At 41.2% G+C, this 13,553-nt stretch overlaps 1 protein-coding gene across 1 annotated transcript; it reads right to left on the reverse strand.

Moving 5' to 3' along the window:
* Nucleotides 1-3,603: 3,603 nt before the first annotated feature.
* Nucleotides 3,604-12,454, reverse strand: LOC138372223 (uncharacterized). The gene is made up of 3 exons (XM_069337529.1): nucleotides 12,306-12,454; nucleotides 5,737-5,888; nucleotides 3,604-4,784 (listed from the first exon to the last, which is right to left on the reverse strand). The coding sequence occupies exons 1-3, from the start codon at nucleotides 12,381-12,383 to the stop codon at nucleotides 3,704-3,706; spliced, it is 1,311 nt and encodes a 436-aa protein (XP_069193630.1). The 5' UTR covers nucleotides 12,384-12,454; the 3' UTR covers nucleotides 3,604-3,703.
* Nucleotides 12,455-13,553: the final 1,099 nt, after the last annotated feature.

Consider the following 13,553-nt stretch of genomic DNA (forward strand, 5'->3'; position numbering starts at 1 on the left):
CTGGCGAAAGTGACGTAGTGTCCCGTTTTCTGTTTTGGGTCCTCTGGTAGGTTAGGATTAGGGCACTTTAGTACGTCAGTTTCTTGACGTTGGGGAACCTTAGGAAGACGGACTGGACGATGACCTAAGAAGGTCGACGGCGCTTCAACAATGACTTCTTATTTCATATGTGCATTTTCCGCATTTGATAGCTCAACATCTATCGGTGTGTCGTACAGTTTGTTGACACTATTAAAGAAAATGGGTGACACACTGGATGATGAAAGTCTCCGGGAATCAATCATACAAAATCAACCGTATTGATTTTTATTTATCATTTGCCTTAATTATAAAAAAATGAGGCTTGGTGAATCATTCTTTTTTTTCTCAGAGAATTTAAAGCAAGTTGCCAGATGCTTGAAGATGAGAGTGACTGTATCACAGAGTTCTTCCTAAGGTCTTAAGTACTCGGTATCCTTCATTAGGGAACACTGGAAGCGACCAACGGAGATCAACAACAGGAATGCTAACACCAACAGAAGCAGAGTGATGGCCCGCCAGGGTTGGCAGCGAACAACAACACACGACTCATTTTCCCGACAGCATAGACAGCAAAAAGGAAAACAGACCACAATATTCCTCCCAAATGTTAGTTAACATATTATTTCATTCAATTGTATAGAGCGGTGTGTAGGTGTCCGTTAACTACCCAACAACCTCCATTGACAGTAAGTCGTCCGCCCTCCAGAATAATATGTCACTGCCAGACGTAAGATGACAACAAATAATTTAACTTGCCTTACCCCCCCCTCCGCCCCCCATTTTCTCCAAAACCATGTAAATAATGTTCATATCAGTCTAACCTATTGTGGAAAGCATTCTTGATACTGGTATGTTCCCTCAGTATTATGTATTATTATTACCGAGTATGATTATTTGGACTAGAAATTTGGACAACAGTGGGGGGGAGGGGGCCCGGCAGCACTGCAGTACTACCACTTCATTAAATTCAACCATAAATTAATATCCGCAAATTATCTGAACTTTCTTTTGTGTTTCACAGTTTGGTAAACTATTAGACTCATTTTCATAGTACGTGAATGATGACATCAACATTTTGGAATAATATAATAAATGAATATTGGCATAAGGGTTTACGAAATTGTTAGATTTGTTTTTGAAAGAGATGGCATCACTGCGTGAGGCTACTGACCATGTCAACACTACAGAAATTTAGTTGACTTTCAAAGGCTGTGACGTGGGGTCGTGCGCGTGTATCTCCATTTACCTTTAACTGAACGTGCAGTTCCCAGTGTGCAACGCGGTTTACTGTTGGGCTTGTCTTGTGTGTTCTCAAATGATACAAATATGTGGAACACTTAAGAGCTGTCAAACATAGAGGATTATTGTATAATAGAGCAAAACCAGAATTTGAGAGCCGATTTACTGATTAATTCTGCTCGTAAGTCAACAAGGTTTAAGACATTGAACTCACGGGCTCACCATAGCCCGTGCTACTTGGAACTTTTGTTCGGAGTAGCTGAATCTAAAACAACAACAAACATTGAACTATGTTTAACGTGGTAAGTTAAAATAACATTTTATGTTACTACTTCCGAATTTATATGTTAAATGAATTTTTTTTTAATCATATTTCAGATTCATCAAACCTTTATCACTCTGAACGACACATTCTCCCGACAGGATAGACAGCATAATCGCTGACATTCTCCCGACAGGATAGACAGCATAACCGCTGACATTCTCCTGACAGGATAGACAGCAGACAGCATAACCGCTGACATTCTCCCGACAGGATAGACAGCATAACCGCTGACATTCTCCCGACAGGATAGACAGCAGACAGCATAACCGTTGACATTCTCCCGACAGGATAGACAGCATAACCGCTGACATTCTCCCGACAGGATAGACAGCATAACCGCTGACATTCTCCTGACAGGATAGACAGCAGACAGCATAACCGCTGACATTCTCCCGACAGGATAGACAGCATAACCGCTGACATTCTCCCGACAGGATAGACAGCAGACAGCATAACCGTTGACATTCTCCCAACAGGATAGACAGCAGACAGCATAACCGCTGACATTCTCCCGACAGGATAGACAGCAGACAGCATAACCATTGACATTCTCCCGACAGGATAGACAGCAGACAGCATAACCGTTGACATTCTCCCGACAGGATAGACAGTAGACAGCATAACCGCTGACATTCTCCCGACAGGATAGACAGCAGACAGCATAACCGCTGACATTCTCCCGACAGGATAGACAGTAGACAGCATAACAGACGGACTAATCTCCCAACATGTTTTAGCTGTTTCTGTAGAGCATGGCAATATGGCCACAAACAAGGTGTTGTTATAGACATAGAGCATTGTCATATTGCTTCTCATAAGCTTGGTGTTGCCATAGAGCATGGACACGCATAAGGTGTTGTCATAGAGCATGACTACATGGCCACACACAAGGTATTGCCATAGAGCATGGTCACATAAGGTGTCATAGAGCATGACTATATGGCCACACACAAGGTGTTGCCATAGAGCATGGTCACAAGGTGTCATAGAGCATGACTATATGGCCACACACAAGGTATTGCCATAGAGCATGGTCACATAAGGTGTCATAGAGCATGACTATATGGCCACACACAAGGTGTTGCCATAGAGCATGGTCACATAAGGTGTCATAGAGCATGACTATATGGCCACACACAAGGTGTTGCCATAGAGCATGGACACGCATAAGGTGTTGTCATAGAGCATGACTATATGGCCACACACAAGGTGTTGCCATAGAGCATGGACACGCATAAGGTGTTGTCATAGAGCATGACTATATGGCCACACACAAGGTGTTGCCATAGAGCATGGACACGCATAAGGTGTTGTCATAGAGCATGACTATATGGCCACACACAAGGTGTTGCCATAGATCATTGACTATATGGCTACATACAATAGTGCCATATAGCAATATTCTCTCAACATGAAGATAAACGCAAATAAAGCTGAAATGCTTATTAATTTATATTTTTATTTATATAGACATCGATTTATATTTTCAATTTTATTGTGATATCAACATAAATAAAAAGGAAAGTAAACTATTTCAGATAACTGTGAAAACGTATATAGTGACAGAGGAGCAGTTACCTTCTTAAACAACCATCAAGAGCATTCAAAACTTATAAATATATATATATAGTAACCAACCACACACACACACACACACACACACACACACACACACACACACACACACACACACACACACACACACACACATACATGGGAATAATAATTCACAATTTTTAAAACAGAAATAATGACAGGATATTTTGGTTCTAGACTGAATATTTTGGTCCCAGTTTAAGACAGAAATATTGATTCTGTTTCATGTGTTTTCTAAATTGTGGGTTATTATTCCATTGATCAGTGCGCTATTGCACTTTATTCTTTATAATATATATATATATATATATATATATATATATATATATATATATATATATATATATATATATATTGACAATAAATAAAAATATACAAAACAGCTGTAGAAAACATAAAATTACTCCAAACATTTACATAAAATGATTGTCAACAAAAATAATAAATAATACTCAAAATATATATATAACAGTTTGTAGCTTGCAAGGGGGAATTATATATATAAAGTATAGCTGGTGTGTATTACATCAGACTCAAGGGAGCGGGCGAGGTACCTAGGCTACTGGTGTTCCCGGGAGAGTTTCCAACTCTGTTGCTGGTTATGAGGCAGGAAAGTTTTACCGATGCTCCCACTACTGTGGATGAGAGTGTGACTCCTTCTTTACTCTCACCTTCAGTTAGGTTATCTGCGAGCTTTTCACCGATACTTTCATGAGCTTTGGGCGTTGGATCACGCAGGGTAGTTCTGTTTTTAAGTGATAGGTCGAGAATGTCGGAGCTCATAGCGTTTGATCTTGTCTCCAGCCAGCGATTATATGAGAGTGATGCGCTAGGCTTCACCGTCAGATCCATGGGCGTATCGTCGTCTTTACTGCCTTCGCGGTCACCCATCAGTGTCTTCTCGTCTCGAAACGGCCTGTTCTCGGCGGGACTTTGATAACCTTTCATTTCCTCGAGCGAAGCGAACTTTACTGATAGTTTAGTTGATGAAGAGAGCAAAGAGTTGTTTGAAAGCTCAGCTACATCTTCCATCACTTGTCGTACCCTTTTGATTGGTGGAAGCACGAAGGAGTCTTCAGCTGGGCGCTTGGGAGGGATAGGGAAGTACTGTGCCGGCGTGTGAGACCGTCTGGGGTCCAAGCTGTGTGTCGTGTACCCAAGGTTGTATCCTGAGAGCTTGGGCCGTGTGCTCTCGAAGGCATGCTGGAGATATGGGTCGAAGGAGTGGCTGGAGTAAGCCGAGACAGACAAGGGAAAACGGCTTAGCAGCAGAGGGTTAAGATGTGGCCCTGGATATAAACCCGAAGATGGAAGTAGTTTCGGGTAGAGAGAGAAGTACTCTAGTGCGGGCGGGCCTCTGAGAGCCGCCTCCACCGAGTTATCTGAGGTGTGGGAGTCTGGGCTGCTGAGCGCTGGAGACGTGCGACGTGGAGAGTGATCAGGGACATCTATGCTACACACGTCTATAGTATCGTTGTCCTCGCTGGCAGCTCGCCCCCAGCATCCTTCCTCACCCCCCAGGTCAGTGGGCGTCCCGGGCGGGGAGGATCTCGAATCATCCAGAAGACAGTGAATCTTGAACCAGTTAGAACGACGACCATATCTGAAGCAGAGATGTAAGGTAAGGTAAACCAGGATACACACTAAGCCTTGTGAATGTATAGCACTTGGGATATGACGACTAGGATCTGGGATAGGACGGAGGGAAGGAATGATGTACAGCCACATGCACCATCAGGGATCGAACACCGCCCTGCAAGAAGCCAGGCCGACGCTGTACCGACCAGTCCAAGTGGCTGGATTCAAGAAGAGATGCAAGATGGTGTAACATATGTCCATATATCAAAAGAATCTATTTGTTAATTATTTGAAAGTAAAACAAAATCTGTCAAGTCCTTAAGTGATTCATTTTTATTATATAGAAACCCATAAATTATATCTATTGAAGTAAGATATGGTAGCGTATGTGATTGGATTATGCAGCATTTTGATTAATTACCAGGTATCAACTGTCAAAACAATACCAGGAAATGTGAACAGTCTGTCAAATATAATCAACTTTTAACTATCTAATTTATTTATGGGCTATTCATGCCCGTGCAACCTCTTGGGTAGTTTAATCTTTATCAGTCAATCATATTGATGTTCGTCTAGCAAACCCTGTCCTCTTAAAAATAACGTCGCTTTTGGCCGTTTATCCGCATGGCCGAAAGTGGACGAAATTTGAAAATGAAAAAAAAAAATTAAAATAAATTTGGGATTTTTGTTTTCAACAACATTAAGTTAAGGGTTCTCTAGTAGGTTAGGTGGGCAGGAAATTCTCATAAAGTTTCAAAATGTTATGAAAAACGTTAATTGAAAGTTTCCTCTCCTAACCCTTCCGAGTAAGCCGGAGAACTCAAACTGAAAACGAGACAGTACGACACTTTTGTGAGTCGATTTCATTTCAAATTACGTCCATTTTTGGCCATAGCGCGCATACGAGTCAAAAGCGACGTTATTTTTTAGTGGACGGGTTGCTGTATGACCACAACAAGACCCTGGTGAGGACCCACCTGGAGCCGGACTTGGACATGCCCACCACCAGACACTTCCGGAGGCGACAGGCTTTACAGGAAGTTCTGTTCTTCTTGTTGATGACGCAACGGCCGCCGTTCTTGCAGTCCCCGAGCGACGACACGTTGTTGTACGTCCGCCCGAAGAACGACTGTGGGAGAGAGAGGCAGGTGTTACTGGGGTGACGTACTGGGGAGAGAGGCAGGTGTTACTGGGGTGACGTACTGGCGAGAGAGGAAGGTCTTACTGGGGTAACGCACTGGGAATACTATCATGATATGAGTCGACGTAGCCTAGTCTGCCTCCAAGTGAGAGTTGTTCCTGGGCGTCCCCTTCATATTTGAGGACACACCTTTTCGGGGATAGGATAAATAGGTAGATATATGTGATCAAGTAGATAAATATGAGAGATTGAGGGTCAAGTGGAAATATTGTGAGGAGGAAGAATCGAGATGTGGTTCAAGTTCAAGTAAGTTTATTGAGACAAGAAAAAAAATACATCTCAAAGGGATAGAGTAGCTTAGGCTATTTCTAACCCCCCAAGATGTGGTTCCTCCTAGATGGAAGTGATATTCTCAAGAAGGATATTTCCTTGAGGAAATTTAACTTCATATTGATTTATGATGTTTACATATTCTTATGTGATGCCACATTATGTCGACTCCTTAAAGTGAAACATGTTAGGCTGTGACGAGAAGGTGTGGAAGTGCTTATGTTATTATTATTACTAAGACAAAATATTTATGTATATTTGACCTGCAGTAAGGTACAATCACATTAATATTATTAATGTGATTGTCATTATGAAATAAGTATTAAAGCAGTATGTTGATGTGATTAATTTATAGTGAGGAAAGAGCAACAGATTAATTTGTATCTATTTACAGGGGGACTAGGTTAGCTAGAATAGATGAGGCTTGGAGTTTATTTAATGATTATTACCAAGGGTGAAGAGTTGTGTGTATACTACTTTACAGCACAGTGGAGGGAGGCGGGGCGGCCACCTTCAGGGAGACCCAGAAAACCAACAAGTACAGAGACCTAGAACGTTGTTACAGGTTCGTGCTGATAGGCTCTGAGACTCTGGGCGCCTGGGGTAAATGTGCACTTAAGTTCTTAAAGGAGATGGGTGAGGAACTCATTGGGAAAACTAAAGACCCACGAACGGCCAGTTTCCTGTTCCAGCGCCTCAGTGTCGCACTTCAGAGAGGAAATGCGTGCTGTATCCTGGGTACGCACCCAACCTCCGAGGAGCTGGACGAGGTCTTCGAACGCTGAGTGTTATATTGTTATATATATGTGTGTGTTCTCTGTAAACTGTAGCAATGCAATAAAATAAAACAAAACATACACAAATAATATGGGTGGTAGGAGAAGAAAAGATTAAAGTGTTCAGTGAGAATCCACAACATCTCTGAATATTCTTCATTTTCTTCTTCGAGGATGTGGGTCCCTTTAATTGCACCAGAGGTGGTACCCCTATTCTTTTAATATATATATATATATATATATATATATATATATATATATATATATATATATATATATATATATATATATATATATATATATGTCGTACCTAGTAGCCAGAACGCACTTCTCGGCCTACTATGCAAGGCTCGATTTGCCTAATAAGCCAAGTTTTCATGAATTAATTGTTTTTCGACTACCTAGCTTACCTAACCTAACCTAACTTTTTCGGCTACCTAACCTAACCTAACCTATAAAGATAGGTTAGGTTAGGTTAGGTAGGGTTGGTTAGGTTCGGTCATATATCTAAGTTAATTTTAACTCCAATAAAAAAAAAATTCCCTCATACATAATGAAATGGGTAGCTTTATTATTTCATAAGAAAAAAATTAGAGAAAATATATTAATTCAGGAAAACTTGGCTTATTAGGCAAATCGGGCCTTGCATAGTAGGCTGAGAAGTGCGTTCTGGCTACTAGGTACGACATATATATATATAATATATATATATATATAAATATAATTCTTTTAAGTTAAATTATACAAAATCCTATTACCTATTATTGCTCCGTGCCTTGACCTCGGGTTGGAGATGGTTTTAGAAGACTGGTCTGGTCACTAACTGAATTATAAGATACACGGGAAAAAATGCGGAGAGTGGAAGCTTACTAAAAATTGCAGTAACCCAAGAACAGATATCAGGTAAGCTGACATAGCAGTGTGAGCGTCGACAACATGTGGTCAGCCAGATTCCCTCACACCCTGAGCTGACAGTTCTCTGAAGTAGGCTACAGAAAAGACAGCCGCCTTCCTCTCCCTGGTGCTTCCTTTGTTTTTAATGTAAGGGAGTAGGACGAACCTCGTTTGTTTTGGACAGGGGACCTCAGCTCCATTATCTTTTTTTAGATATATACAAGAGTTGTTACATTCTTGTACAGCCACTAGTACGCGTAGCGTTTCGGGCAAGTCCTTAATCCTATGGTTCCTGGAATACGATCCCCTGCCGCGAAGAATCGTTTTTTCATCCAAGTACACATTTTACTGTTGCGTTAAACAGAGGCTACAGTTAAGGAATTGCGCCCAGTAAATCCTCCCCGGCCAGGATACGAACCCATGACATAGCGCTCGTGGAACGCCAGGCGAGTGTCTTACCACTACACCACGGAGATTGTCAAGGATCTAGGTTACCTTTGAGGGCTTTGTACAAGGTAGTTGAGCTTCTGTCTTGCTTTCATTACAATACATTCTGGGGTGACGTACTGGGGGAGAAGGAAGGTGTTACTGGGGTGATGTTCTGGGGAGACTTACTACGGGAGAAGGCTACTGGAGAGATCTAAAGGGGAGATGTACTGGGTAAGGCCAGGGGGGAAAGTGGCAGGCATGATTAGGGTAAGACTTACTGGGGGGAATGGTACTGGGGAGAGTGGTATTAGGGAGAGTATTACTGGGGAGGCGTACCCAGTATACATAATGAGCTGAGATGTGTTTGGGAGAAGTACTGAGAGAGAGAGAGAGAGAGATTGGAAGGTATTATTGGGAGAGGCATATTATGGGTATTTACTGGAGGAGATTATTACTAGGGTAAATATACCAGAAAGACGTACCGGGGAAAAGAGGGAGCTACTTGAGGAGACTTACTGGGTAAAGTGGTACTGGGGGAGTGTGTTACCGGGGAGACGTACCAGTAAAGGTAACTATTAGGAGAGAGCATTAAGACATTACGGATATATGACACTTGGAAAGGATAGGAGGGATAAGAATTTGGGATAGGACGGAGAAAAAAAGGATGAGATCCGACCACTTGGACAGTCGGGGATTGAACACCGACCTGCTAAAAGCGAGGCCAGGGAGGTGTATTTGGGAATAGAGGAAAGTGTTACTGGGGTTGTAAGGTAAGGGCTGATATCTTGGCATTCTGCTCACTTGGCATAGACTTTGCTTAGTCCATTCGCAAAAGTACCAATGGATGTTCGTAAGATGTAAAACATGTGCACAAATGGCACTGGTCACGTTTGAAAGTGCCGCCGAGGCAACAGCTAGTGTGCGCATGCGTGAAAGATTTCCATGTGAGCGGTTCTTTCTAAAAATTTATGAAGAACAGTATCCAGTATACAAGATAAATATTTCTAGCTGCATTCAGTGACGTCAAACGGTAACTAGAAATCGGTATTAAATGTTGGAATGCAAGATAACATACAATAAACAAGTATATGGGCGCATGGTTGAATACTCGGGATGTAAATAATATTGGAACGGTTGGCGGGAAGACGACGAGGGCGGCCCCAAACCAACCACCCTCGACGGAGATTATTTTCATGGTGCTCCCATTACTCGAGCCTAGTAGACTCCCCAGCCATCTACTGGAAGGTAGGTCTACCTCCAACTTAATCTTAAGTAGCTTGTGTAGCAATTACAAGTAGGGTGTGACAGAGAATGGGGAGAGTATTGCCTGGGAGAGGTACACACACCTGAAGCCAGCCATGTTGGATTCTTCCTGCCATGTTAAGGAGGAATATGAATGTTTGTAGCTGTGTGCTTGGCTGACTGTAGCATATCCCTGGGACTTATTAATATACAGTCTCAGACAACAGTTTGTTATATTCCACGTGTAAAGATGAAGTGTCATAGCATATATAGCATATATATATATATATATATATATATATATATATATATATATATATATATATATATAATGTACCTGATAGCCAAAATGCACTACTTTCCTAATGTATAAAGCTCGATTTGCCTAATAAACAAAGTGAATTTTGTTATTTTCAAATATTTATTTTCAAATTGGTTTACTCAAGTTGAAGTAATACATTATATTACGAACATTTATTACTGACTTAGTTATGTTAGGTTAAGTTAGGCTAGGAAAGGTTAAGTTACTATAGGTTAGGATTGGTTAGGCTAGGTTACGATAGGTTAAGCTAGGATAGGTTAGGTTTCTCTTTACAAAGTATTGCGGCATTATGCTTATAAATTTCATAAACTCAAGTGAAATGTTTATATATGTGCAGTTTGTGCCTGAAGAGTGTAGGAACAGCCGCCCTGAACGGTGGTGGAAAATTGAATTATTTCATAACTGGATTTAACTTATATGAACAATCAAGAGTACCACTAATTCAGTAATTTATTTAGATCTTACGTTGTAGATAAATCATTACGTTTTATTTAGCGCCTTAAAAATATTAGTTACTTCAATATATATATATATATATATATATATATATATATATATATATATATATATATATATATATATATATATATATATATATATAGAGGGTACCACCTCTGGTGCAATTGTAGGGACCCATAGCCTCGAAGAAGAAAATAAAGAGTATTCAGAGACCTTGTGGATTCTCACTGAACACTTCTTAATATTTTCTTCTACCACCCCTATTATTATTATTATTATTATTATTATTATTATTATTATTATTATTATTATTATTATTATTATTATTACATTGCTACAGTTTACAGAGAACACACACATATATAACAATATAACAATCAGTGTTCGAAGACCTCGTCCAGCTCCTCGGAGGTTGGGTGCGTACCCAGGATACAGCACGCATTTCCTCTCTGAAGTGCGACACTGAGGCGCTGGAACAGGAAACTGGCCGCTCTTGGGTCTCTAGTTTTCCCAATGAGTTCCTCACCCACCTCCTTTAAGAACTTTAGTGCACATTTACCCCAGGCGCCCAGAGTCTCAGAGCCTATTGGCACGAACCTGTAACAACGTTCTAGGTCTCTGTACTTGTTGGTTTTCTGGGTCTCCCTGAAGGTGGCTGCCCCGCCTCAGCTGTATTGTGAGGTAGATAGGTATCAGCCAATGTAGACGCACACGTGTGTATGTATATATATACTCTGGTGCAATTGTAGGGACCCATTGCCTCGGAGAAGAAAATAAGGAATATTCAGAGAAGACCTTGAGGATTCTCACTGAACACTTTAATATTTTCTTCTTCTACCAATCCTATTCTTGTGTATATATATATATATATATATATATATATATATATATATATATATATATATATATATATATATATATATATATATATACACACATATATATTACCTGTGTAATATATATGTATATATATATATATATATATATATATATATATATATATATATATATATATATATACACACATATATATTACCTGTGTAATATATATGTATATATATATATACACATATATATTCGTTTTATTTAAAACTGTGTTACAAAAAAGGAGTTACATTTATGGAACAAAGATGATTATCATAAGTTGTCGAGTTCCTCCAGCTCCTCAGATGCCGGGCAGGAACCCTGAATGCAGTGAGCATTACCCCTCTGTATCGCCACACTGAGGCACTGGACAAGGAAGCTGGCAGCTCTTGGGTCTCGTGTTGTTTTAATTAGCCTAGAACCCAGTTCCTTCAAAAAACTGATGGAACTCGTACCCCAGGCGGAACTCTCTCTCTCTCTCTCTCTCTCTCTCTCTCTCTCTCTCTCTCTCTCTCTCTCTCTCTCTCTCTCTCTCTCTCTCTCTCTCTCTCTCTCTCTCTCTGGGGAGACGTTCTGGGGGGGAGAGTGGTACTGGGAAAGACATACTTGGGGACAGGGCACCAGTATTGACAGAGGTGTACTCTTACGCTAGAGAGTACTAGGATCCTTCTAATTTTCACCAAGAAGAGCTACTATGCTTTTATATGAGCTGGGAAATGACAAAAGCTTGCATGTGAAGAGAAGGTCATGGATATGATGTTAAGGAGCAGGGATTTGACGATGGCGTGAAAGAACGGTGCCTAAGCTCGAGTGCCATCGGGGATCGAACGCAGACCAGGAAAGTGTTCGCCGTCGGCCAGCAAACTCGGACTGGTTGGCTGCGCGACGGCTTCGCTTCCTGCATGTTGACTATCCGCGATGATGTTATAGATTCAGCTACTCTGAACAAGTTCCAAGTAGCACGGGTTATGGTGAGCCCGTAACTTACCTGGCACAGGAGCGGTGTTGTGTGTGTATCCCCGATGATGCACGGGCTTTATAAAGGTGTAAGGACTCGTCCATTAAGAAAAAGAAATGTTGGTTCCTCACTTTGCATCCTTCACAGGTGAAGGCGCCGAAGTGGAAGCCAGCTGCGGGCTCCCCACACACACGACACAGCTGGTTCATCCCGCCTCCACCACCTGGGTCACGCCCCGCTTAAACCACCTGGCTGGGGGAAGGGGTTACGCATGCATCACCTGGCGGAGATCGCGCTGTACCACCTGTGGGAAAGAATAATTCCAATAACTTTTGTAATTTAAAATAAAAGAAAAGGTGGCACAATAAGCCTAACTCTGGAGGCTAATACAAACAGCATAACGACAGCAGCATACACTACCCTAGCACAAGTTAGAACATCATTCAGGAGCCTGAATTAGGAAGTTTATAGATCACTGTACAACATGTATACCTCCCTATCGAGGAGCCCCCCCCCCCTCTCTCAAAGGCCTCAAGTTGACAGGGTACGAAAGTGTATAACGCGACTCGTCCCAGAATTTCGAGGGAAGAAAGACAGAGAGAATTGGAATGGAAAGATAGAGAGAGAGATATGATCGTTACATATAAAATACTTTAAGATTAAGAGTAGCAAAAACGGGAAATGTTCGCAATGGGGTAAATAAAAATTCTGTTATTTTTATCTTATTTATATACAAGAGTACTTACATTCTTGTACATTTTTGTACATTCTTTTATCTTATATATATATATATATATATAAGAGTACTTTCATTCTTGTAGCGTTCCGGGCAGGTCCTTAATCCTATGTTCCCTGGAATACAACCTCCCAAATCGTTTTAACAACCAGGTACCCATTCACTGCTGGGTAAACAGAGGCGTACAGTAAACAATTGGTGCCCAGTCAATCCTCCCCGGCCAGGATACGAACCCAGGCCAAAGCGCTAGGGAAGCGAGTGTTTTACCACTGCGCCACGGTAGAAGAATAGGGCGTGGGTAGAGAGGCTTGAGAAATGAACCATAGAGATGTTATAAAGTTTAATTTAAGAATGGTAGAAAATTGAATGGATTAACGAGGAGGTTGTAGAAGCGAACTCCATTCATAATTTCCGAAGCAGATTTGATCGTAAAACAGATATGACTGACATGAAGGACGGGAATTGTTTGACTAGACGAATGCTGTCTGGAAACGCGTGTTGCAAGAGCTGCAGCTCGATTGTGTAAGCGCAAATAGGTGAGTACACACGCACGCACGCTTGCAAACACACACACACACACACACACACACACACACACACACACACACACACACACACACACACACACACACACACACACACA

This window comes from Procambarus clarkii, chromosome 38 (genome assembly GCF_040958095.1).
Source record: "Procambarus clarkii isolate CNS0578487 chromosome 38, FALCON_Pclarkii_2.0, whole genome shotgun sequence".
Lineage (NCBI taxonomy): Eukaryota > Metazoa > Arthropoda > Malacostraca > Decapoda > Cambaridae > Procambarus > Procambarus clarkii.

Bases quoted from the DNA above. Each gene is read 5' to 3' on its own strand.
- LOC138372223 (XM_069337529.1), bottom strand. From the start codon at position 12,383: ATGAACCAGCTGTGTCGTGTGTGTGGGGAGCCCGCAGCTGGCTTCCAC. The intron at 5,889-12,305 runs GTGAGGAACCAA...TCTCTCCCACAG, and splicing joins TCACCTGTGAAGGATGCAAA to TCGTTCTTCGGGCGGACGTA. The intron at 4,785-5,736 runs GTGGGTCCTCAC...TCTCTGCTTCAG, and splicing joins ATGTCCAAGTCCGGCTCCAG to ATATGGTCGTCGTTCTAACT.